Source organism: Peromyscus californicus, unplaced genomic scaffold, assembly GCF_007827085.1.
Source record: "Peromyscus californicus insignis strain IS unplaced genomic scaffold, ASM782708v3 Scaffold_11__1_contigs__length_118956290, whole genome shotgun sequence".
Classification (NCBI taxonomy): Eukaryota; Metazoa; Chordata; class Mammalia; order Rodentia; family Cricetidae; genus Peromyscus; species Peromyscus californicus.
Genome location: NW_026294402.1, coordinates 100964127 through 100991585, shown reverse-complemented (window position 1 = coordinate 100991585; position 27459 = coordinate 100964127). Strand labels below are relative to the sequence as shown.

General features: G+C 49.1%; 1 protein-coding gene across 3 annotated transcripts in view; it reads right to left on the bottom strand.

Annotated features, from left to right (window-relative positions):
• Poc1a (POC1 centriolar protein A) overlaps positions 1-27459 on the bottom strand; it is a 72267-nt gene that overhangs the window by 10686 nt on the left and 34122 nt on the right. For 2 of the 3 annotated variants that reach the window (XM_052719230.1, XM_052719240.1), the window contains one exon: positions 10524-10667. The exons of the other annotated variant lie outside the window; for it this stretch is intronic. In XM_052719230.1, coding sequence (XP_052575190.1) covers positions 10524-10667 — 144 coding nt within the window. The remainder of the gene's footprint in view (positions 1-10523; positions 10668-27459) is intronic. 3 annotated transcript variants of the gene reach the window in all.

Sequence of the window (27459 nt, the reverse complement as noted above, 5' to 3'; positions counted from 1 at the left end):
ACACAAGAATCTATAGAAATCCCTCAGAATCGCTAACCATTCCCCCAGTCCACAGTCTGCTGCAAGCAACACAAGCTTTTGGCTCCTGGAGCCCTGGGTCCGAACTCTGTTTCCCATTATCTCAGGGATATAGGATTTCCCTGATGTTTTCACATGCCCCAGGCCCCATCTCTACTGAGGATTAGCTCTCTTTGGGATGTATAGGAAATGCTATTTTCTATCAGTGGATTAGCTACTGGATTAAGGAATTTTGACTAATTTACCTTCTCATGGCTTCATAGCAATTCCTTTCCGACAAGCACAGCCTTTCCTTAAAAAGAGACACTATAAAGGGCCCACACCCTGCATCTGTAAAGCCAGATGCTCCTGGGCCCTATAGAGTGCTGTTCACACCAAAAAGGATACCAAACCACAGTCCTGCCAATGTGGACCTGGGTTTAGGTACCTCTCCTTGTCAGCCATGTGTGGCCCACCCGGGAAGCCAGGTGTCTGACAGAACCCAAGATACAGTACAGGAAGCCAGGCAAGTTTGTCCAGTGTTCTGTTATGCTGATTCTATGTGAATCCCAACAGTGCTAAGTAGGGGCATAAACCTTGGCCACCTTTTGCAGCCTCACGCCTGGGAGACTGTTCTGTAGTTGGGAGGCTTGAAAAACTCCAGCATGGCCTGGCCAGCTGGCTGTAGCTCATGCCCAACAGGACAACTGCAGGGACGGAGAAGGGCATGTGACATCAGGTGGGTGTTTATAAGTTTCCCTGGCCCTGCCAAGTGTCCACTGACCCACCAGCGAAAATCTGCTTCGCCGCCCTGAGTCTTCTAGAGGCACTAGCTAGGCCCAGATCAGAATGAGTCAAAGAACTGTTCTTTCCAATAGCCATGCTAGTTAAAGCTCAACACTTCTTTCTCTTCTTGCTCCAGCCCACAAGGTGTGAAGACCGTTTGTGCTTAGAGTGCAGGCTTGAACCAAAGTGAGTGAGTGGAAAGAGCAGGATCTGTGGCAGCTTTCCCTGGCTTTGCTGCGGTGGAACTTCAGCACAGAGCGAGCTGCAGCTACAGGGTCAGCTGTGGCTTGGTTAATCTCAGAGCAGAACAGGCCTGTCTGCAGCTGCCTGCCATAAAGCTTACACAGGCCCCTTCTTGTGTTCTGTGCTTGACCCTTCCTTTAGAGGGCTCCAGATGAACAAGGACAAATTACTGGAGTTCCTTACCCATCTCTAACCACATCCTACACCAGCCCGAACGAAGGGTTCATGCATGTGTCTCATATGTCCCCATCCCCCACTCCTGCTCACCATCTTCCAGCCCTCCCCACTCCTCAGATCTGCTTGGAGCCTCAGAAGAAATCTCGTATGACTGGCTGTGAACATTCCCAGGCTCCAGAGGTAACCACAGCCATTGCCCAGCCCATTTCAATCTGCTGCTTCTTTGTGTGGGGGGATACTTTTCACCACAACCGCAGACGGGATAGAAGATGGAGAGCAAGAGATGTCTGCCAGATCCCCAAGGGAGCTGCCATCCAGCCCCCCATGCAATAACAAACACGAGCTAGTTCTGGAGAGCATCTAATAAGCTTTGTGCCACGAGGGGAGGCTGCATTCTGCCCTGACTTGGTACTTGAGGAGGGACCAGCCTCCCCCACCCTTCCCTATTGTAAAGCCACAGGAGCCTGTGGACTGAATGCCAAAGCCAGCCACGGGGCTGGGGAGGAGGAGCTGGGGACCAGACAGATGTTCTTACTCCCCCCGGTGGTGCCTCTGCAACTGGCTAAAGGCGGGCATCAAGCCTGTCCCTACCACAGATTACACAACGTCTTCAGGTCTTCAGTCCCTTGTCTCCCAGGAAGTAGCCTCTTAACAGAGAAACAAACAAGCCTCTTGTCTCCAAACCCCCAAGTGGCAGGGGCTCAGGCTGTTCTGAACTTGACTGTGGCTGAAAGGGTAGCCCATGAATGCCTGTATAGAGAGAAGGATGACAAATCCACTCTGGACCAGGACTGCGTGGTAGCTAGACGTGCTTGCTGCAAACACTGATGTGCAGAGGGTGGTTTGGTGGAAGCCACCACGCATCCTCTTAGAAGCAGGGACTGCAGAAGGCACGCAAGGGGACTCGCTCTGTACCTTCCCGACAAACTGGGTTTGGGATCCCATGGGAGGACCAACCCTAGGGGAAACATAACTACTAAAAATTTAGTCTGTTTCTACAAACAATAGCTGGCCTGCCTGGCAAAGAAGGACACTGAAAGCCCCAGAGTAGCCAGGCCTGGCCCATAGCACAGAGGCATGCCCTAGTAATCCCACCTTTCCCACCAGTGTGGAACTGGACACTTTACCCCAGTAGCCCATTAAGCAGAGAACTGCCAGGATTTAGCAGGACAGGGGTGGTTAAAGGCATCTAAATCCCCAAATCAAACAAAAACCCTTGGCCTTGTTGAATGATATCAGCAGGGCTCAGAGACCTGAACATTTAGCGAACTCAACTGCCAAGGAGCCCCAAAGCAGCAAGCTCGTAGGGCCTGGTTCTTCTTGCTGAAATTCCAAGTCTTAGATTAGCACCCCAGCAGTCTCCATGAGCCACAGGAGCCTGACTGTGACGTCACGGCATGGCTGGGGCTAGCCTGAAGCATTGCGTGCTAGGGGAAAAAAAGTTGGAGCAAGAATTTGCAAGAATTTCATGGCTTGGTATTTTTAAAAAGCAGCAAGATGTGAAACTGGAGTCAAAAATAACTCCGCTGTTGGCTTCTGAAACAAAACCACCAAGTCACTGGCTAAGTCTGTGCTGGGTTGCTCACAGAAGCCTGCCAGGCTCCTGGGTCACTGGCCATAGCTCCATGCTCCACCCCATCTCCTGAAGAGAAACCCAGGGCCTCAAATGCTCAGAAGGGTAGCTAGCCCCTGCCCAGCAATTCTTGATGATTCTCAGAGTCCACAAAGGAACACAGGGGAGCCAATGCGGGTAGTGAGCTTGACCAGGACTCTTCCTGCCTGCTAGCTAGCTTTCCAGCATCTGTACAGGGCACAAGAGGAAAGGACATGCAGGTCAGGGCCTGTGCCGGTGTCCCTCAGGATCTGACATCAAGCAAGTAGGTCTGGCAGCCCTAGGGTTTAGGTCCTTCGGATCTGGCCATGAGGGCTACAAACCTGGCGCGGTGGCAGAGCAGAGTCTGAAAGGCCTCATGGGAAGACCTGGCTCTGCCAGAGATGCTGATGTTGCTGACCACCTCAAAAGACTGAAAGGTAGACACCATGCAGCAGCACAGGGGTTCTGTCTGTGCTTGTGAAGGGCAACCTGGGAAGTGTGGTGGCCAGTGGTACAGAAACAGCAGGAATGGACACTCCACAGGCCTCTATCTGCTGGACTAGAAGCTTCACCCTAGAGAAAGCCTTAAGAAGCAAAGCCCAACCAGAGCAGCCAGGCCTTTTTACCCTTCTCCTGGCTTTTGTGTACACCCTACAGCCTTCGCGGTACAGCCAGCTTTGTGAGCAAAAAAAGACTCAGGCAGGCTCAGCAGAGTGATGTGAGCAGCCATAGGACAGGTATGTATTGGGTGTGGAGGTGACTAGGTTGAAGATGATCTCATAGCAAAGTTCCCCACAGGAGAGACAGAGGAGGCAGAGGCAGGTGGATCGCTATGAGCTGAGTTCCAGGCCAGCCAAGGCTACATATTGAAACCTTGTCTCAAAAAAAAAAAAAAAAAAAGAGAGGCCGCTGCTCTCCCAGAGAGCCTGGGTTTGGTTCTCAGCACCCACACGGCAGCTCACGATCATCTATAACTCTAGTTCCAGAGGATCTGACAACTTTTCAGGGCCTCTATGGGCACCAGACACACACGTGATACACAGACATACATGCAGACAAAACACCCATACACGCCGGGCGGTGGTGGCACACACCTTTAATCCCAGCACTCGGGAGGCAGAGGCAGGCGGATCTCTGTGAGTTCGAGGCCAGCCTGGTCTACAAAGCGAGTTCTAGGTAAGACGTAAAACTACACAGAGAAACCCTGTCTCGAAAAACAAAAAACAAACAAACAAACAAAAAAACAACACCCATACACATAAAATAAAAATAAACAAATCTTAAGAAAAAAGAAACACTCACATTTTCCCCAAGTCAGTTACTGTTGGCGTCTAAGACAAAAACCACTAAGCTGCTGGATGGCCCCACACAGCACTTCTCACAGCAGCCTCCCAGGCTACGGTGTAACTCGATTTAAAGAATGACCACATGAGAAGCATGCATCTTTGAAGAACTTTGGTCTTGGTCCTGAATGCCTTAGCTCAGGTTCAAAGACCTGTCCCTAGTTTCCAGGTGTGCACAGAAGTGCTTCACTGGAAGAGCCGTCCTGCTGGTTCCACGGGAAACTTCGATGAAGACACCCCAAAATTCTACCCACACTGTTTAGTAAGGGGTTGAGGGGATGCTCTGCCTACATACGCTAAGATCAGGACCACCTGCTTCTTGCCAAAGCCATGGGCTGGATAGATCCAGGTACAACAAGCCAGACTAAGGCCTTATCAGGACCTGGTAAGATGCTGACGGCTGGGAAACCCTGAGGTGAGGTCAAGTGGGGGCTGCAAAGGGAAGCCTTGGAAGAGCTGAGGCCTCAGCTAAGCATCAGGAGGATGTTCTCAGGGACTTTCCATCTAAAACGGCTGGAGGAGACCTGAAAGGTCAGGCCAACCTGAAGATTGCCTATTGGGATTACAGACAGCAGGAGACGAGCAAAGGCCCATGCCTCGCAAGGTCATTTCAAAAGTTATGCTCCTCTTATATCTTCTTATAAATGCCATGCACACATACTCCTTTCTGAGACAGGGTTTGTGTAGCCCTGGCTGTCCTGGAACTCACTCTGTAGACCAGGCTGGCCTCGAACTCACAGAGATCCTCCTGCCTCTGCCTCCCCAGTGCTGGGACTAAAGGTGTGCACTACTACACCTGGCTCATAAATGCACTTTTGAAAAGTAATGCAAGTAATGCGCGCACTTTATAAAAACAGGAGATTCTCTAAAAGGTAAAACCAGCACAACCCAAATGCGTGTACAGTCATGCGTGTGTGTGTGTGTGTGTGTGTGCGTGTGTGTGTGTGCGTGTGCGCGTGTGTGTGTGGTGTGTGTCTGTTAAAGAACTGATTTCTGATGTTGCACAAACCCCAAGGGCAGTTGGAATTTTGACAGACCTGCAAGGCCTCTAGGCCCCACGGGGCCAACTTGCTTGCTAGGGAGACTAGATGCCTCACAGTTGGCTGATCTCACCACCGCTGCCTTGACCTGCAGTGAAATCTAGCTCCAAGGTTTTAGGAAGCTGCTTCCCAGGAGCAAGCCTGTGGCAGCTCTGCCTCTTGCTTAAGTCCGGGTCTCTCTGTTGTGTCTCTGTCTCACCCCCGCATCCCTCAGGCTTCTGCTGGGTCAGGCTCCAGCTTTGCTGTTCAGTGTCCAATCACTTCTGGGCTGCTGCTTCTCTAACTCCCACCAGAGGACCCAAGGTGTCCATGCCTTGGCTGTCTGTGCTCCTTATCATGGCTCCTAGCTTTCTCAATGGTCCCAGTTGCCTGCTCCCCCTTAAAGCCTGGCTCTGGCATCCAATTCAGTCAAGGAGACTTCTCAGGAGCAGGACTGGGTTTCACATAGGAACTGACACTGAGAATGGGCTCAGTGAATGGGTGCGCACAGAGAGAACCATCACTTCTACGTAAGGGCTGAGCAATGGCTCTCTTGGGCAGAGGAAGGTCTAGCTTCAGGAAGCAGCAGAAGACTGGGAGGAAGGCCTTGTGGTGCTGTCATACAGAAGGCTCTGTCCCCAGCAAGCCTTGAGTAGTGGCAGTGGCAGCCCCAGGGCGGCTCCTAACACAGCAGGAACACACAGCACTGCTGGGCACTGCTTGATGAGATAGCTCCACAGGTGGACACAGCTTATCTTCCCGGAGGCCTGGAGAGTGGGGGCTGGTAAGGACATGGCACCCCAGGCTTGGAGATCGGGGCACAGGAGGCTTAGGTTGTCCCCAGATCACCAGTTAAGGCTGCAGTGAAGCCAGACACACACTGAGCCCCAAGGGGGACTGCTTGGATTTCTGACTTCAGGACTGCTCCTTCTAGAAAGACTGCTGAGTGAGGGTATCACCCTAGAGAGCTGAGATTTTGTATCTGTCCCTCACAGTGGTGGCAGACAGACCATAAACATCCACAGAGGTGGTCTTGCTCCCTTGAGCTGTCCACCCACACACCCAGGCTGTTAAAGAAGGTAGGCTTTTGTTTATTTCTATTTTTCTGGTACTTTGAGAAACCATTTGGCCGTGTAGACCAGGCTGGGCTTACACTGTTGATCCTCCTGCTGCAGCACTTCAAGAGCCAGGATAGCCAGTGTGAACTAAGAATTCATCTTTAAGAACTAGGGTGGTAGTGGTGCACACCTTTAATCCCAGCACTTGGAAAGCAGAGGCAAGCGGATCTCTGTGAGTTCGAGGCCAGCCTGGCCTACAGCACAAGTTCCAGCACAGTCAAGACTATACAGAGAAACCCTGTCTCAAAGAACCAAAAAAAGAACTAGTCTTTTGTAACATAGCATGGGAGGACACGTGACTCACTCGGGACTCATCCTTGTCCACTGTCTACTGCAATGGCTCTCCCTGGAAGGATGTTCTGTAGGATAGAAGTGTAAGGGACCCAAGAAGGCCATCTCTCTCTAGGAGACCACACAGAAGTCGACTTCCATGAAGAGAAGAAAAAGGGCAGTAAGTGTGCTCAGAGCGCACAGCACATGATTCATACGGACCTCACTGAAGCAGGAGTCAGTGCTGAGGTGGCCAGAGCACTTAGTCTTTAAGAACAAAGTGAGGAACAGCTGCTGAGGGGCAGACCCAAGGCCAGAACTCACAGACTAAACAGGGAGCCTAGCTGAACAAGTCACTTAGAAGGAAAGGCAGCAGTGGCTACCTGGCCTTTAGGCCTCAGGAGAGGGCTGGTTCAGTTTGGACTAGGTCTAGAAAACAACCAATGACCAAGCCTCCCAAGAGCATTTGCAGTAACCCAATGTACCTTGTACAAAACTGGGCTGAGTCTATGGCCTCGTGTAGGGCTTCATGGAACCCAAGCTTCCTCAGGACATACTGGGTTCAAGGGGAACACTTTTCATTTCGTGGCACTGAGGAACAGAGGATAAGACCACCGTGGATTTGCAGAGACCAAACACTGTCAGGTAGGACAAGGGTGTCATTGGGCATCCACTCAGCTGCAGGCCCCTTCTGCTCTGTGCTATGGGTTCCTTACAAAGCTACTATCAGCCAGGCGGTGGTGGTGGTGGTGGTGGCGGCGGCGGCGGCAGCGGCGGCGCCTTTAATCCCAGCACTCGGGAGGCAGAGGCAAGTGAATCTCTGTGAGTTCGAGGCCAGCCTGGTCTATAGAGCGAGATCCAGCAAAGGTGCAAAGCTACACAGAGAAACCCTGTCTCGAAAAAACAAAACAAAACAAAAACAAAAACAAACAAACAAAAAGCTACTATCATACTCCTGACTGCTAACAGAAAACAAAGCTCCCATGTGCACCCCTAAATCAGCAAGCAGCAGGAAATGTTTTCAGTGTTATGCTCCTGTATTTTTAGCCACCTTCTCGGACTTAATTTCCAATTTTATCCTGTAAAGTCCTAATGACTCTGCCTCCCCTGACCTCTCACTTGATGAGGCTGTGAAGAACATGAGGCGGTTTCTGTCAGGCCCGAAGTGGGTTTCTCATCTTAAAGACTTCGCACGCTGCTCACATCTCTTTGAGCAGGCTTTCTTCTCCGGGGGTTACCAGGCTTTCCAGAGTCTCTGTACACTGTGCTCTGGAGTCCCACAACCCTGACGCCCGCCTCTCCCTTGGGTGCTTCCATCTGTGGGCTCAAGGCTGACGTTGCACCGGTGATGAGACAGGATGTGGAGTGGCTTTTCTCACTCAGCCCAAGGTCCAGAGTCAGGCAAAGGCTACCAGGTGCTTGGGCTCCATTTCTACTAGCCGTCCTTCGCATTCCTCCCTAGAGCTGGACTGGGGATCGCTATCTTCCCTCCCTGCTTTTACAACCCTTCCTAGCAGACCACGTGTCCCTCCCACAGCCTCATTAGGTACAAGCCAGCATGGGCCATGGGGGTCTGTGGAGTCCCTGCCTGGCAGCTAAAGCCAAGGCACCGGGGGACAGAGGCTCTTTCAGCACCGCCCCGCCCACTGCACCAGTCAGCTACCCCGGGATCTGTGCGGTCCCTCCAGACCACAGGCAGGCTGCTCTTCTGTCAGGGCCTCCCTCACAGGTGATGCTCCTCTGGGCATACTTCAGTGCAGCTGCTACCTCTTGCCAGGATATTTTGTTCATACTGAAGCTGCTATGCTATAAATTGTAAGTTGCCAATGTAAGTTAAGCTCTGGAGAGTAGGACCCACATTTTCCTCACTGATGAAGATCATGGGCAGGACCCCAATAAACACTTACTCAGCAGATACCTAGAATCAGGCATGAGCCAAACTCTGCAGAGATTCAAATCCGCTAACCCTTACCACAAACATGGAGCCAAGTGCCCAGACCACTTGTGCATTACAGGTCAAGGCACAGAGTTTAGAGAACTAAAGGGTTTTTCCAAGGACACCTAGGGAATAAAAAATGACACTGGGTCCAAACTCAGGTTTGCAGAAACTCCAACTCACTAATCCCAGCATTCTGGAAGGTGAGAATGGGATGAATGGACAGTACACTTCTCTCAAGGAACTGTTGTGGCTTCAGCCATAGTCAGTGGGCAAACTCTGGCAGAAACCTGTATGGTGATTTTGGAGTCTGGTGGCTTCGGCTTACATAGCTCCAACAGCCAGGATCCCAGGGAAGCCACTGATACTTCAATAATGTAATTTGGAAAACAGGTCCACTCTCTCTCTCTTCTCTTTCTCTCCCTCCTCCCTGTTCACACACACAGAAACACTTTATTTATTTTAAAAGAGTCTCACACTATACAGCCTTGGCCAGCCTGGAACTTAATATATAGATCAAGCCGGCCTCAAACTCAGACACTCCCACCTGCCTCTACTTCCCCAGTGCTAAAGTCAAAGATGTAAGCCTCTGTACTAGTCTTATGTCAACTTGACACACATTAGAGTCATCCAAGAAGAGAGAACCTCCATTAAGAAAATGCTTCCAGTTGGGAGGTGGTGGCGCACACCTTTGATCCCAGCACTTGGTAGGCAGAGGCAGGTGGATCTCTGAGTTCAAACCCCTACTACACAGAGAACCCTGTCTTGAAAACCAAAAGAAAATGCTTCTGTAAGATCAGGCAGCATGCAAGCCTGTAGGGCATTTTCTTTTTTTTTTTTTTTTTTTTTTTTTTTTTTTTTTTTTTTTTTTTTTTTGGTTTTTCGAGACAGGGTTTCTCTGTGTAGCTTTGCGCCTTTCCTGGAACTCGCTTTGGAGACCAGGCTGGCCTCGAACTCACAGAGATCCGCCTGGCTCTGCCTCCCGAGTGCTGGGATTAAAGGCGTGCGCCACCACCGCCCGGCTAGCATTTTCTTAATTAGTGTTTAAGGAGGCACAGTCAATTGTGGGTGGTGCCATGTGGGAAGCCAGCTCCCACTTTTACCCAGGGTGCTCTTGAGGAGAGAGGGATGAGAAACTTGTAGATAGAAAGATATCGGAGAGGAGACAGACAGAAACACGGGATAGCTTCGGGAGGACCTGGATCAAAATCCACCAGCGCCTTCTGTGGCTTCAAAAGGGCTTTTTATAACAATGCCAAGGGGCGGGGCAAAAGACCTCCCCCTGCTAGATCAAAGCACACCGCACAGCCAAGTGCAGCCCCTTCCAAACACCTGGTAACCACACGTGGTCTAGCCATCCTCTTATGCAGCCCTGCTGGGTAAAGCAAGCTCAGATCTCACTAGGAAACCTCTGTGGGCTCCCACAGTACCACCCCTGAGCTGGTGGTCCTGGGTTCTATAAGAAAGCAGGCTGAGCAAGCAAGCCATGGGGAGCAAACCAGTAAGCAGTACCCCTCCATGGCATTAGTTCCTGCCTTCAGGTTCCTGCCCTGTTTGAGTTCCTGTCCTGACTTCTTCCAATGACAGACTACAATGTGAAAGTATAAGCCAAATGAACCCTTTCCTCCAACTTGTTTTTGGTCATAGCGTTTCATTACAGCAACAGAAAACATAACCAAGACAGCCACGATATCTTTGATCCAGTGAAGGACACACTGAGTTCATGAGGAACATTAAGGCACTGTGAGCTTCTATTTTAAAAAACCCAGTACTTGCTGGGCACGGGGTCTCTCTCTCTCTCTCTCTCTCTCTCTCTCTCTCTCTCTCTCACACACACACACACACACACACACACACACCCCTGTAACAGAAGTGCTCAGGAGGCTGAGGTAAGAAGATTTCCAGTTCAAGGTCAGCCTAGGCTACACAAAATGACCCTCATTAAAACAATACAAAACTCAGTACCTGCCAACCAACATCAAATAATTCAAACGCTAGAGTAATGCAGTAATGTGTGTGCGCGCTTCCATCAGGCCCTACCTGTGTGAGGACGTCCAGCTGGCCCACGATGTGCTCCAGTGTGCTGGTCAGTGTCTGGGGCATACTGACGGGCTCTTGGGGCTGGCCTTGCACTGACTCCAGACTCTTGTCTCTGCCTGGTGGACCATGCAAATCCATTTCTGGCTAAAGACAGAAAGAGAACAGTCCCTCAGCCTATTGAGTACTTGAAGAAACAAGGAGGGAGGATCATCTTCAAAGACAGATATCTGAGAAATCAGGAAACTTGAGGAAATGGCTTCTAAGTGTCAGCAGGAAATAGCAGTGACAGGACACACACCCTTCCAACACATCGAGATTCACACATCCATCTTTCACAGCAGAGACTGAGAAGTGGAGTTGAGTGCATGGCAGTCCAGACTAGATGGGTTCTGGGCAAAGGGGCAGGTAGACCCGAGTGCCCTCAGAGTGCTCCCCAGAGGTCCTTGGGGAGGCTGGTCCATCTCTCACTCCTCACTCTCAGGCACTATCCAGGATGCATCTTGGAGGAGCCAGAGACATAAAGACTGCATGGCCCTGAAGTCACCTCTTCTCTCAGACAGTGGTTTAACTTCAAGTCCACCCTCCCAATAATGGCTGCCCAGGCTTCACTAATGCCTTCCTAAGGGCCAGCAGCTGTGGCCCAGAATTGAGAGGGGATGTTCCAGATCCTGCCCTGCTCCAGATCCCCTGGAAAAACAAAGATCTCTGTGTGACTGTTCTGCCCAGATGGCTGGCCAGAGCCAGAGCCCACAGGACAGGCACAGCTGCCTTGTTTTGGACAGGACTCTAGGAACGGGAGGCACTTGGGTTTTTACGACTTGAGGGGTCACTGAGCCCCTCTCTATACTTAGATGCAGGCTTCTCCTGCCCCAGGAAGCAGCCTGCATGTGTTGGGCAGGAGGATTCCCTGAGCATGGGTGCCTGGGGGCAGGTCAACAGATGCTACAGTTCAATGCCTGCAGCTCCACTGTGTGCTAGTGACAGCCAATGCTCTGGGCCACCCCCAAGTTTTGGTGACCCACAAATGTCTAATGGACATTCCAGTTGTACCATGTCACCCTCAGGGCTCTGTCCATCCAGTCCACCTCCTTCCATGCCCCTCTTGTCTCGGTGCCCTGGCATTCAAACCACATTTTCCTCTCCATGGGTGCCTTCCCTACATTTCTCCCTCTGCTAGAAGTACACGGTCCTCCCCATCAGGAACTGCTCTGCTCCTGCATACCTGGGCCTCCTCCTTCCAGCCCTGTTCCTCTCCACTTCGTCTCAGAACAAGGGCTGGAACACAGGCACATCAATCAATGCTGGCTTCTCTATGGGCCCAGCCACAGACCTGTTGCCCCCTCCTGCCTGTTCTCATCACTCCTTTCCCCACAAACCCAGGACATCACTAGGCTCAAGGCTTGTGAACCACCCATGCACCACAGAGCCAAGCCTACTCTACCCAGAAGCCGCCCACCTCCCAGAGCACAGGTAGTGGGGTATATTGGGTACCTCTGGGTACCTAGGATACGCCCAGTCCTAACCATACTGGGATGCCTGTGGACCCACAGTCAGCAGCTGGCTGCTTGCATCTCCTCTCAATGTCTTCCCTCCTTGACTAATCCACAGCAACCCAGTCCTGGCAGATGCCCACCTGGACTACAGCACAGTCCTTGAAAAGAACGGACCCAGGAGAGGATCCCCAAGAGACAAAGGAAGAACACAAGGACAATTCAGCGTGGGGAACTTACCTGCACATTTTCCTTTATCAGGAAAGAGTCCTGATTGCATAAACCACAAACTCTCAAGGACATACTGATGTGAACTTGAAAATGATAGATCTGGTGGCCAAAGAACTTGAGTGTGAGACGTGAGCCGGAGGGGCATTCTGGAGGAAATCAGTGCCATGCCCACATGCCCACGCTGACATGTCTGCTGGGTGATGCGGCCATTTCCTAAGCTCTTCTAGTCCTTCCAGGGACCGAGCATTTCAGATCTCAATGCCCACCCAGAAGCTCAGTCCAAAAGAAAACACTTCAGAAGACTGCCAGGCTTGCCAAGAAAGCTGGGGTCTACTACAGTGATCCCTGGGCCCAGGCAGTTCTGTCACTAGTGAGGAATGAGAAGCCAGAGAGCCCTTGGCTCCCTCACTGACCTCCACCACTGCCTCTACCTCCTCATCTGTAAAATGGAGTCAATGACTGAACTGATCTGAAGTCACCAGGAAGCCTTGAAAAATGTTCTCAGTCCTGTGCCCTCTCCTTCCAGACAGACACACTCTTCCCCGAGGCACTGAGTCCCCATGGCTCTACCAGAAAAGACTACTGAGAGAAGGTTACAGGCTTCCTGTCCCGACAGCAGGCATCTATCTTCATGGAGACGGCCAGCCTGGTGCTGCCTGCTGCCCGGGAAGGAGGGAATGGAAATTCTGAGTGTTTCTGCAGAACAGCCCAGAAGCTGCCAGTGCTGAACTGGGCTTCTGGGAACAGTGGCTGATGAGGTGGGGGTGGGGAGTGAGCGCCAACTTTAGCAATCTCCCTCTGAGCCAAAGCTGAGCAGATCCAAGGGAGCAGCAAGGACGAGAGCCACAGTGCTCCAAGCTGGAGAAGTGGCTTGGGGAGAGAAGTGTGTTCCCATGGATACCATGCTTTCATATGGGCTGTCTTCATGTCACAGCCAAGGAAACTGAGGGGAGAAATGTAAACCCAGCACCTGGAGGCTAAGGCAAGAGGCTGTGAACCCCAGGGTAGCCTGTGGTCATTCACCTACACTCCAGCATTCAAGAGCTGTGGCACTTCCTGGGAAGCCTGGTGAGCAGGCACAAAAGCAGACATGGGAGAGCTAAGTGCCAGGGTGAGAAGTGGCACTCGGAGTAGCAGGGCCCTGAGTAATGCCGAGGGCAGGGAGACCACAGCAGTGCTAGAGGAAAGATCACACCAGTTTACAGAGAAGCATCCTGGGGGCTTTAGTGGTTCTCGGGTGTGATCCTTATTCTTGGAGGCATCAGGGACACAGCTCTGGTCATGTCTGTGAGGTGTTTTCACAGGTTTAACCGAGGAGGAGTGGCCCACCCTGAATGTGGGCAACAGCATCCCACAGTTGGCACCCATACTGAACAAGGAGAACTGAGCGGGACAGTGGCGTCTGTCTCGTTCCGCTTCCTGGCCTGCAGACACAGTCTGACCAGCCATCTCATGCTCTGCACCGTGCCTACCCCACATGATGGACTGTATCCTCTCAAACTGTGAGCCAAAATAAACCCCTCCTTCCTTAATCTGCTCTGATAGGTACTTTTCCACAGCAGGAGAAAAACTAACACATCCAGTGTATCATAAGCAAACTCCCAACTAAGACCAGCCCATAAGTACAGCTCCACACTATGCCACTTACATCAAATATTTTAATACCAAAACCACAAGAAAGATGAATCTCCAGACTTATCTACTTAACTTCATGGAAATTTCCCTTGGGACCCATAGGTGACCTTTCTCACACCCTGGAGGAGGATCCAGGGCTCTCATAGGATGTTCACAGGATGCCTGCCTGGGTTTCTGCTTCTTCAGTCACTTCCCTGTCAGGTGTCACCATGGGCTCTGCCCTTCACACACAGCAAGGACGGCATTGAAGTCTCTAGCAGTGGCTGATGCTCAGTCACCCAGGCACACGAGGAATCAAAGCATGAAATTTCATTAAAAACAGACCTGAACAGTCTGTAGGTATTCCTTGCCACAGCTATCACTCTGAGCTGGTCTCCTACCTGGTCAGCTGGCTGTACAATGGGCCTCGGACACTGGGCCAGGGAGCATGAATCCCACCCTAACAAGAAAAGAGGGGACAATCTAAAAGAATCAAGTTTTTTTACTCTTCCAGAGAATCTGAGTTCTGTTCCTAGCAGCAACATTGTGACTAACAAACATTTCTAATTCTAGTTCCAGGGGATCTGACAACCTCTTCTGATTCCCTCGGGCACCAGGAATGTGGTGCACATACATACATGTAAAAACACTCATACACATACATTTGTAAAAGAAGGAAAGAACTTTCCCCTCAGCCTCCACAAAAGCCAAGGTTAGGGACACAGCTCAGAGTACTTGCCTAGCATGTCCGAGGCCCTCAGTTTGATCCCCATACCTACCATGAGCACATGCCAGTTAGACAGTTACTTAAAAGCCTATCCTATTATAAGCTTTGCATTATGCCCATTATATGTTCTAGCCATACACTGTAAGGAAACAGAAGCGTATATCCATAGAAAATATGTATATGAAAGTTCACAGCAGCTCTTTTTTTTTTTTGTAATACCAAATAGCTGAAAATAACCCAATGTTATCTATCAATAACCTTAGATAGATAAACAGACTGTGGTATAGCCATTCAATTGAATCCTCCTCAGCAGTAAAAGTTTTGAACTACTTATATATGTAACAACATAGATCAACCTCAAAATAATTAGGTTGAAAGAAAGCAGATAAAATGAGCAAGTAATTGTATGATTCCACTTACATAAATTCTAAGTACAAACTAACGTAGACAGCAAGTCAGTGAGTAGGGCCGAGGAGACGGCTGTGGTGATATATTGTGTCCCCAATAAATTGTGTTCCCTAATAAAACTTATCTGAGGGTCAGAGAACAGAACAGCCACTAGATTAGACATAGTGGGTTCAAGGCCACACTGGAAATAGCCAGGCATGGTGACACACACCTTTAATCCCAGCACTTGAGATCTCATGTCTTGCTTGGGAAGGACACATGCCTTTAATCCCAGGAAGTGATGGCAGGAGCAGAAAGGTATATAAGGCATGAGGACCAGGAACTAGAGGCTTTTTAAGCTTTTAGCAGCAGTTCAGCTGAGATCCATTCCAGTGAGGACTCAGAAGCTTTCAATCTGAGGATTCGTGGAAACAGGATCTGATGAGGAGTTATTGAGGTGAGGTTAGCTGTGACTTGTTCTGCTTCTCTGATCTTTCAGAATTCACCCCAATAGCTGGCACCAGGTTTCTTATTAATAAGACCTTTTAAGATTTTTGTTACAGAGCCAGGCGCTGGCGGCACACGCCTTTAATCCCAGCACTTGGGAGGGAGAGCCAGGCGGATCTTTGTGAGTTCGAGGCCAGCCTGGTCTACAGAGTGAGATCCAGGACATGCACCAAAATTACACAGAGAAAACATGTCTTGAAAAAAAAATAATTGTGTTGCAGATGGCTTAGTGGGTAAAGGGCTTAGCATGTAGGCACAAGGACTGGAGTTCGTATTCACAAAACCTCATAAATCTTGACAGGTGTGATGGCTGGCCTATAATCCCAATGTTCTGGAGGTGGAGACAGGGAATTCCAAGAGCAAGCTGGCTAGCTGGAGTAGCTGAATCAGCAAGATCTGGGATCAATAGATAACTGAGTATCAACCTCTGGCCTCTACAAGCATGTACACACGCATACACATGCATCCACATGTTTACGTATTACTCACACATACATGCAAAAAAACCAGATAAACCCACCTCACAATAGCTGTGCATAATAGCATACGCCTTTAATTTTGGCAGAGGCAGAGGCAGACAGATCTCTATGAGTTCAAGGCCAGTCTGGTCTACACAATGAGACCTTGTCTCAAAAAAAAAGTCTCAAAAACAAACAAAAAAACTCCACAACAAGTAAGTCAATTAGTAGTTGCTTGTATACACAAAGATGCACAAGGAAATTTTTGGAAATGAATGAAATATTCTGTATATTCTGTACCTTGATTGTGTGTGTGTGTGTGTGTGTGTGTGTGTGTGTGTGTGTGTGTGTGTGTGTGTGTGTGTGTTTGGGGGGTGTTTGCCAAAGCTCAGAACTGCTCATTTTCCAAGGTGAATACTACTATTTGTAATTCCAAGGCTCTATCAGTCCCCCCCAAAGATATATGAAATCCACAGTGCCCCGGGAGCCCTCCTGTCCTGCACGCCCCACACTTGACATTCCATCCCTGCCACTCTGCACTCAAGGTGGAAGCACCACCTCCCACAGAGCATCATCACCAAGGGGCTAAACCGCAGGGCCGATGACTCAAATTAATTCATCAAAACGTGAATTAATTCCCACGTGTGAGGCAGAGAACCTCATTTCAATGTAGTCTCTCCCGTGGAGGGAGGAAGAAGCTGACTCCATAGACAGGGTTCCCCAGCAGCCCTTAGCCACACAGGGATCCATGCAGAGTCAAGCAAGAACTGCCCACAGCGGGCAAGAAGCCAGAAGCAGCTGCTGTTTGACTGGAAGATGCTGTGAGCTGAGCTGCAGGTGGGTAGATGGGTGATGATTAACACTTGCTCAAAGTATACAACTGTTCACCCTGGACCTTGTCCTCTGCCCAGCCTGCTCCTAAAATGGACCAGTGTCCAAGAACTGACCCATGGCTTCAGATGGGGCCAGAACGGGGAGGCTGAGATGACCTAGGGCTGAGTTCTCACTCATTTCCTTCTTGCACAGCCTTGCCTGGTCACTGCCTACTTAACACGTCAAAGCATATCACTGAGCTTCCAAAGACTCGCTGAGTGCCACACTAGAAGGAATGGGTGCACATACACACACACACACACACACACACACACACACACACGCAGAGACGCACTCAGACACACAAACACACAGACACACTTTGTTACAGAGCCGGGCGCTGGTGGCACACGCCTTTAATCCCAGCACTCGGGAGGCAGAGCCAGGCGGATCTTTGTGAGTTCGAGGCCAGTCTGGTCTACAGAGTGAAATCCAGGACATGCACCAAAACAACACAGAGAAAACATGTCTTGAACACACAGAGACACACTCAGACACACATGCCCACGGACACACACACAAACACACAGACACACACACAGATACATACACATAGACATAGAGACAGACAGACACACACACACACACAGATACACACACAGAGACACACATGCCCACAGACACACACACAAACACACAGACACACAGATACATACACATAGACATACAGAGACACAGACACACACACACAGATACACACACAGAGACACACATACACATTCAGACACACACACAGACATATAGACACAGACACACACACATACATACACACACAGACACACATACAGACATATAGACACAGACACACAGACACACAGACACACAGACACACACACACACCCCGTAGTTAAATCCTTTCACTGCAGTCTGCTCACTTAGCAAAAGGAGTTCAGAAGGTGTCTCTCTGCCCTGATGTCAGGCCTTCGGCCGCTCTCAGAAGCTAACGGTTGCTTTCGTGTTTTCTGAACCTGGCCCTGGGGAGGGAATTAAAAAGCAGAGCTTACTTGGACTCAGCCTCATGCCCAGCTTCTCACATGGAAGGGGCACAGCTAGCTTCTGAAATCACATATATATGCAGACTGGATAAGACTATAGTCATATTTGTCTTGTAATTTAGGGTTCCAGCATGGAATCCAACAGGAGAAGAAACTTCTGGTACTAAACATAGCTCTGAAGCCATGAGGGATTCTGGTTTCCTAAAAGCATCTAATTGTTTGGCAGTCAATGTTTGCCCAAGTGTGAGTCTAGGATTTGCTTACCACTGCTGGCTTTCTAGACTTATCAACATGCCTGGTCCCCTCACCAGCTCTGGGGAGGGCAGAGTCTTAGGTCATTTGCTTAAGTCCTGGAATAGACATACAAGATCTGGGGCCAAAACAGCAGTCTTAAGGCTGAATGGGACACTCTGCAACCAAAGACCCCAGACAGATCTCAGGGCTACACCCTGACTAGATAGGCTCTCACTGCTGGGAAGCCGAGTTCATGTCTTTAAATGGATGGCAAGGGATCCACAGGCCTGATTAACACGTTGATGCCAGGCCCTCCCTGCCATGAAGAACCAGTGTGACCTGGGTTTCAGAACCAAAGGCAACATGGTACACCTTTTCATGTCATGATTTCCCTCAGAGGGGTAGGGAGAGCAAGTGATTCCACTACAGCTGGGCTGCTCTCAGGCCTGTGGGCATGAGTAAATGACACACAGACAAAACACAGAGCCCTACTCTGCTTGCCCCAGGACTGGGACAGCCACTCCTGGGCTCACAACCAACCTGGCTCTGTAAGAGTCTCCAAGCATTTCCCGCACAGAGTGGGGACTCTTCAAAAGGGGGAGAGAATGCCCTGGCAGGCACGGTTCACATCTGCTCTCAGGAGAAGTGAGGAGGTCTACTCTCCTGAAACGACCCAGGAGTGAGGGAGAGGGAGCAATATGAAACCGAGAAGGGTAAGCACTGAAACCAATGGAGACCTTAAGAACCAACTAGCTATGCCCATCATGTAACCAGAACATTCCCAGAGGAGGTCCCTGATCTTTGTTCCTGGGGGCAAGAAACAGCAGTCGGCCTTTTGGTGTTGAAGTTTCTCAGGTGATGACCATAGCACAGCCAGAGCCACATACACACTGTTAGCAGCAAGGTCAGGTTGGGGGGGGGGGGTTCAGGAACCCAGGAGAGAAGTGGGCAGTCACTGAGGTCTAGATCCTTTAACCCGGTCCACAAGAGCCTTAGAGCAGATAGGGCCGTCCCAGTGAAGCCCACTTTCCTGCATACAGTCTGCCTAGGACTAATGTGGAACACACCCCTGGAGCACCCTTTCATGGCTCAGCTTGCCACCCAGCCTGAAGACCTGAGTTGTTGGGTCCCTGGGACACACATGCTGAATGGAGAGAACTTACTCCTGCAAGTTGTCCTCTGACCTCCACATACAAGTGCTGGCAGACCACACACACACTAATAATAGTAATAATAATAATAATAATAATAATAATAATAATAATAATAATAGTAATATAGCAACAACAATAACAATAACAATAAAAAGTACAGATGTTTGCCAGGCACAGTGGAAGAGTACTCCTTTAATCCTGGCACTTGGGAAGCAGAGGCAAGTGGATCTCTATGAATTCATGGCAAGCCTGGTCTACATAGGGAATTTCAGGCCAGCCATAGCTACTTAGAAAGACCCTGTCTCAAAAACCAACCAAACAAACAAACAAGAAAAATAACCCAAACCAAGTCTTTAAAAGGAGCTAATATTACATATTTAGGGAAGACAAACCAGAATAACGGTGAGCAGTCAGACCATAGGGACTTTAGGAAGGAAACAATGTAGCTAATCAGTCAACCTCAGACTCACTCCTGGGAAACAGTGCTCCCTTGGAACACATACCTGCTGTGGGATGGTCTGTATGTCAAATGTGTTGCTGATTGGTCAATAAATAAATCACTGATTGGTCAGTGGCCAGGCAGGAAGTATAGGCGGGACAAGGAGGAGAATAGAGCTAGGAAGTGGAAGGCTGAGTGAGAGAGACACTGCCAGCCGCCATGATGAGAAACAGCATGTGAAGATGCCGGTAAGCCACGAGCCATGTGACAAGGTATAGATTAATAGAAATGGATTAATTTAAGCTATAAGAATAATTAGCAAGAAGCCTGCCACGGCCATACAGTTTGTAACCAATATAAGTCTCTGTGTTTACTTGGTCGGGTCTGAGAGGCTGTGGGACTGGTGGGTGAGAGAGATTTGTCCTGACTGTGGGCCAGGCAGGAAAACTCAAGCAACAAATGGCGCCCAACGTGGGGCACGAGTTTCCACCTAAAAACTGAGAAAAAGGATTCTAAAACGGAGTTAAAAACAGTTCCTAATTGTCTCTCTCAAATGAGCGACAGCTGCTGGTTTGAGCTACTGGTGGATTCCTAGCGTGCGCGACCTGCAGTATGGCGGGAATGAGGCCTCTGCAAGTGGCACATTAAGCTGCATGGTGGATTTAGCCTTTTCTAGTACAAAACAAAAAAAAGAGGTTTCTGGGCTACACGCTGCTTGGATAAAAGCATAGACCCACGATAGCTCCCAGAGCTGGCGGTAAACCACCGCCATGTTGGGAAGCTGAGGTGGGCGGAGCCAGCAGCCACAGCTGTTGCAGTTTAAAGCAATAGATTCACAATAAGACAGATTCAGATGTAATAGTTTACAATGTGTGTAAAAGATACGTAGGCTTGAAAGAGACAAAAAAAGGTGATATATAGAGTTATAGAAACAAATACATAGTTTTAAAAAATAAAGTCTTTAAAGAGACAGTAAAGATAATATAAAAAATAAGCCACGTAAAGATGAATATTACACAGAGAATCTGGATTGTGTTGTCTTTGGGATTTTTTATTTATTTATTTATTTATTTATTTATTTATTTATTTATTTATTTATTTATTTATTTATTATGTATACAGGAGAGGGTGCCAGATCTCATTACAGATGGTAGTGAGCCACCATGTGGGTGCTGGGAATTGAACTCAGGACCTCTGGAAGAGCAGTCAGTGCTCTTAACCTCTGAGCCATCTCTCTAGCCCCTGTCTTTGGGATTTTTAACTACAAAAAAACATTTGATTGTAAAAGCTGTTGAGTTATGCCAAAATGTATATTTTAAAGGTACCTTGACTTCAAAATTTGGATATAAGGATATGTTGCTTTGGAAAGGAGATTCTGCTTTTGTTCCCAAAGAAAGCCAGAGGCTATGGATTTGTTCCAGATTAAGATACATCAGGTTTGACCAGCCAAGACCCCCTGAAAGGTGACACCAAGGCCCAGATGATCCAGGCAACTGGCTCAGACGATACAGCCTCACGGACTACTCCATGATCCTAAAATTTTCTTTGTTTCCCCAGAAGATACAGCGCCCCCCCTCCAGCAGGAAGTAGTAAGAGAAGCTATGCCCAAATTCCCAAATATACCAAGCTGACTTTGGAGATGTGTAAAGGTTAAAACCTTCCTTTTTAAGAAAAGAAAAGGAGAAGTGCTGTGGGATGGTCTGTATGTCAAATGTGTTGCTGATTGGTCAATAAATAAATTACTGATTGGTCAGTGGCCAGTCAGGAAAACTCAAGCAACACATACCGTCTCCAATCAGGGCAGCTCCTGTTCAGGCCAATTCCACAAACACCCCTTAAGGCCCACTACAGCTATGCTGAGTCTCTCAGGGCTATCTAGAAAAGTCTGCCCTCCATATAGCAAGTGCCTGGAGGGCAGGGAGGAGATCAAGAATTCTAATAAAGCCTCAGTGTTGACTGTAGTTTTTTTTTTTAAAGCTTAAATTGTAATTTTAGACTTATAGCCCATCACCCCAGTGTTAGCATCTTACAAAACCATAGGACAGTGTCTGGATCAGGAGCGCAACACTGGGAAATACCACTACCCAAAGTGAGCAGCAGCCTTATGTGAGTTTCACCAGTTTCTGCAGCTAACGTCCTTGGGTTGCCAGTCTAGACAGGATATTACCCAGGATTTGTGTGTGTGCATGTGTGTGCCTGCACACACCGGTGGAGGACAGAGGTCATTGTTGGCTGTCTTCCTCGGTGCTCTCCACTTTATTTTTTGAGACAAGATTTCTCACAGAAGTTGAAGCTCACAGATTCGGCTAAGCTGGCTGCTCAGCCAGCTCCGGGATCTTCCCACCACTGGGATTACAGGCGTGCATTGCCACACCTGGCTTTCGACGTGAGTGCTGGGTTCCAAACTCAGGTCCTCACATTGGTGGGATGAGCACTTTCCCAGCTGCCCCGTTTCTCTGGTCCCTTCACCACACTTTATTATTAATTCAGCTTCCTGCAATCTGTGTCAGCTCCTCAATCTTCCTTTGTCTTTCATGACTGATACTTTTGAAGAATATGGTCAGTTATTTTCTCAAGTGGCTCTCAGTTTGGTTTTGCCTGATGTGTCACGAGGCTGGATTCAGGTTACACATTTTGACACTGCAGGGTCTGGGCAGATAGGACTTAATGCTGAGGGCGCTGACCTAGATCAGTGGGGACTGTCCTCTCTCCAAGTTTCTCCAATGCAAAGCTATTATTTCTCCTATGTAGTTAATTTTGGGGGAACTGGATTTTAAAGAGGGAACATGCTGCTGTCTTTACAATCTCCATGTGTGAGCCCAGCTTGCTGAGGGCTGCAGCTGCCCCACAGATGAGAGGCATCTAATGAAGATGAGCGGCAGAGAGACGTCTATGGAAGATGAGGAAGCTTTTGGTGACAAAGAGGAACAGTCGCAGTTTATTTATAGATCCACTTGAAGACAGATCATTGTAACTACTGGAGTTGAATTTTAAAACTCCAGGAACAAAGGCTGGCTATTTTAAGTTTTCCTTGCACTTAGTTCAATGGAGAGTGTCGGAGCCACGGACCATACCCCAGGCATCACTCCCAAGCTCTGTTAATTCATGTTTTGCACAGCATAATAGTACATAAACTAGGCTTGCCAAGACAGACACCCAGGCCTGATGATCCACTCAGCAGAGGCAGCTGGCCTCAGATTAGCCAGAGTCCTTTGCCAGTGCCCCATGCTTCCATGGGAGGCCATATCCCATGGGGTCTCATGGCCTCTCTTTTTCCCGGAAAATGAAGTTGTAGACAGCAGAATGAACTGTAGTTACATTATTCCTCTCTCTCTCCCCTCCTCCTGCAGGCTTCAAAGAGGGCCAGTACCTTATCCAATGCCTGGTCCAGGTCACTACAGTAGCTTGCTACCTGCCCACCATAGTTCCAGAAGAGACGGGTCTCCCTGAGGAGCTCCCCTTGTCCCTGGCCTGACTCCAGCTGCAGACCAGAGACTCTGACCCTCTACCCTGAACTACAGGCAGGACAAGAGGAGTATTCATGTAACACGGATCTTAAAAGGTCTTATTAATGAAAACAAACCCAGGAGCCAGGTATTGGGGTGAACGCTAGAAGATCAGAGAGACAGAACACAAGCCACAGCCACCTCACCTCGCCAATTCCTCGGCTGATCTCGTTTCCTCAAACTGGAAGCCTCTGTGTCTTCATCTGAATGGATCTCAGCTGAATTGCTGCTCAAAAGCCTAAAAGCTTAACCAGGCTCTAGTTCCTGGTCCTCACGCCTTATATACCTTTCTGCTTCTTGCCATCACTTCCTGGGATTAAAGGCGTGAGTCGCCATGCCTGGCTGTTTCCAGTGTGGCTTTGAATGCGGAGATCCAGATGGATCTCTGCCTCCAGAATGCAAGGATTAAAGGTGTGTGTGCCACCATTTTCTGGCCTCTATGTCTATCTAGTGGCTGTTCTGTTCTCTGACCCCAGATAAGTTTATTAGGATGGCCAACTAAGCCACATTCTCAGCCCCACAAAATGACATTCTTGACACAATATGGGAAAATGTGAACATGTTCTAGGTATTGCTAGGAAGAAATCACTAATTTTGTTAAATGTGACAAGAGTATCACAGTTATATAACAAGGAAAATCCTTATTTAGAGTAAAATGTTATATCTGGAATTAAAGAAATGCTCTGAAGGCTTCTAAAAAGTGAGGGGAAGATGTAAGGTTGGCGACCGGAGAAACCAGGTGAGGGGCTCATGGGGGCTGATATGTTATCCGCTCCACTCCACTAAGCTGAACATTTCTGTCACACAAAGGCTTTTGTTTGTTTTAATAACAAGTGCTGTGGGCTGATGCCACCAGCCTGGGGAACCCCAGCAGGAAGCAGAGCCACCTTTGGGGCCCTGAGATCTGCAAGCATGGGAGGCAGATGGCTTTGCCCAAACCCAAAGAATGTCTGCATGAGTCTTTGGCACTGCACAGAGAAAACCCCTGATGGCAGTGACAATATTCACTGAACCCATAGCAGTGTCCAGACCTTCACAGAAACTAACTGTAAGACAATCTCCATGGAAACCATCTATTCTGATTTTTTTTTTTTTTGCCATGGTAACCAATGAGAACATAAACATAAGTATTACCCAACACCCTTACACCACATGGTCAACACTACTAGCCAATCTGGAAAATATAAAATGCAAAAAGGGTTTTTCCATTTCAAATGAAAAGAAATTCTGGAACTCTATTCCAGACACGCAGCTTCTACCACCCTTTGTGGCTTGCTGGCTGCCCATATCACCCCATACCACCTGCTGCCAAAGAGACAAATGAGGCCACAAAGTTACTTTCTTCATTCAGTCTGGGACCATGAAAAAAAATGCCTCAGGAAAGGGCCAAAGGCAGGCGGCAGGCTCACACACCCAGCCACAGTGCTCAGTGATCCCAGGATGTCCTCCACATCCTCATTTCCTGAGCATCCTTTTCCAGGCACATGCTGGCTGCTGTGGGCAGAGCAAAGCTCAGTCCTAGGGCTTCGGATAACTGATGTGGGAAAGAGCAGCTACTCTGGGAAGGGGACTGCCCTGGGCAGGTGTGGGAGGAAGAATTTCTAGGGCTGGTGAGATGGCTCAGGGAGCAAAGGTGCTTGCCACCAAATTTGGTGACCTGAGTCCAAGACCCACATGGTAGAAGGAGAGAACTCCCGAAAGTTGTCTTCTGACTTCCACACTTGCGTACACACACACACACACACACACACACACACACACACACACACCCCTTAAAAATAAAAATAAAAATAAAAAAGCCCAGACTTGGTAGCACATGCTTTTAATCCTAGTACTCAGGAGACAGAGGCAGAAGCAGGTAGATCTGTGTCAGTTCAAGGCCAACCTAGTCTACAGAGTGAGTTTTAGGACAGCCAGGGCTATGTAGAGAGACCCCCGTCTCAAAAACAAAGAAGAACTTCCAGCCTCCTGACCACCAGGGAAGAGCTGAGAGCAACCCTGCTGGGAACAGCATCTCAGAGGAGCAGAGCCAGACTTAGGCATCTGGACTTGTCTCTACATGGGGCTTCTTTCTCCCTCTTTCGGCTTTCTAGGTTTTGAAAATTAGGATAGAACCAAAGGAGGAAGAGCCCCATTGCCTGCAGCCCCAGTTCTCGTGCGCTCTTTACTCTGCAGCACAAAGCTGGCTAGACCATTCTGTGGCCTCTGCTGGCTCTTACATGGAAAGGTGACTTCAAAGTGTGGACTGACAGGGTTAGAGGTGGCTTGTCATCACCATTAGCAAAACGGCAGTAACACAGCAGTGGTTGAGATGACAGGTGTCTGAGGGCGATGTGGGCCTTATAGTGAAGCTCAATGGTTTGGCCACCCCATTGTTGTCTCTGACTCGGAACCAGCTCCTCACATGCAAAAGGGGGGCTACAAGAGCCCTGAGCCCACAGTGAGGAGGAAAATCTCCCAAAGAACTCAAAAAGGGGTATTATGGTCTGATTTACATGCTGGGTAAATCATGATACATGCAGGACTGAACCCGAGGCCTCTGGACTTCGTGTGGATTCAAGAGTCAGCAGGCTCTCTTCAGGATGGGAGCTGGCCTAGGTGCCCACATCTAGAGGATGGGAGCTGGCCTAGGTGCCCACATCTAGAGGACGGGAGCTGGCCTAGGTACCCACATCTAGAGGATGGGAGCTGGCCTAGGTACCCACATCTAGAGGACAGGAGCTGGCCTAGGTGCCCACAATTACAGTGTGAGAGGTAGGAGATAGAGATAGCATAAAAGGAGACACTGAGGACAGTGTAGAAAGCAGTGGCCTGGACATGGAGATTTAAGGACAAGTGACTAGATTAGAGGCAGAGCATCTAGTGGCAGCCTGGAGACAAGATGGGAAGACAGGCCTGGCAGAGGCCTATGGCAGGGCAGCATCTTCCTTACTGTCATGGCTGGTAATAAACTGTATGTCAGTCAGCCTAGTTCTAAGCAGACTGATGGGTACCCACAGGTTTAAAGGTTTAGGGACAGTGAACAATCCTGAAGGTTCTAACCAGACCTGTACCCCTCCCCCTACACCCCTTTTCCACTAGAGTGGGATGAGAGGGACGCTGATTCTTCAATCACCTCTCCTAAGCTGTTGCTTCTACCAGACACAGAAATGTCTAGGATGCAAAAAGACTCCTTGTCTAGGATGCCAGATACTGCTGGATAGACTGTCTTCCAACAGACCAATGGTTTTCAGAATGGGTCTCTGTACTAGCAGCATCAGCATCTCCTGGAAATGTGTTGGAAGTGTAAGCTCTCTACCAAACCAGACACTCCGGGGACGGCCCAGCCAGCAGTAAGTTGTAATATCCCTACATGGGCTATGATGTCCATCTGAGTTTGAGAACCAGCTGGAGGAGCTCAGGACAATCAATGTCAAGTGTTAAAAGAACTGGCTTGGCTGGGCACGGTGGTGCACTCTTGTAATCCCAGCACCCAGGAAGCAGAGAGGCAAGCAAATCTCTATGAGCTCGAGGCCAGCCTGACCTCCAGACCACCAGCTAGGATTACATAGTGATTGTCTCATAAGCCTGTCTTGATCCCACTACTGTCAGGGAAGTCCAGCTAACATGACTTAGGGACATCTGCAAATGTCACTTTGTGCAAACACAGTCCATCTTTGTTTTTGTTGTTGGTGGTGTTTTGTTTTTTTTTTCTTCTTTTCTTTTCTGGAGCTGAAGACCGAACCCAGGACCTTGTGCTTGCTAGGCAAGCGCTCTACCACTGAGCTAAATCCCCAACCCCCACAGTCCATCTTTGTAAGATTTCCCTCTTCATGCCAGAAAGGCACCTGAGCAGCCAGATTACCTGGCATCCCCTGGACTGTGCCCAGACCCACAGCACCCATGTCTGCAGTGGGAAAAATAAACAGCAGTGGGAGGAACTGATGATCACACCTGACCAACGGTGGTAGGGAGTCCGACTCCAGAGGCCCCCCTAAGACAGCAATGCCATGGCTCTGCATGTGAGTGTACATTCACACACATGCCGAGCCTGGATATTTGCCCTAGGTCTGAGGATGCTGAAGAAGAAATGGGGGAGACCCCTTTGCTTCTTCATTCAAAGGTCTCTTGGTTTTGCTGCACCCAAGGGGGACAGACTGGGTCTAGAACCATTCACCAGCATGTCATATGACCTCTGAGTCTAGGTTCCTCCTCTGTATGCAGAAGGCATGAATGAATTGTACCAGGAGCCACACAGAGACATACAACCAGAAAAGTCGCAATATCCCCATTGTTCCCAAGTCACCCCTCAAAGCCCTCTGAGATGTGCAAAGCTTCCCAA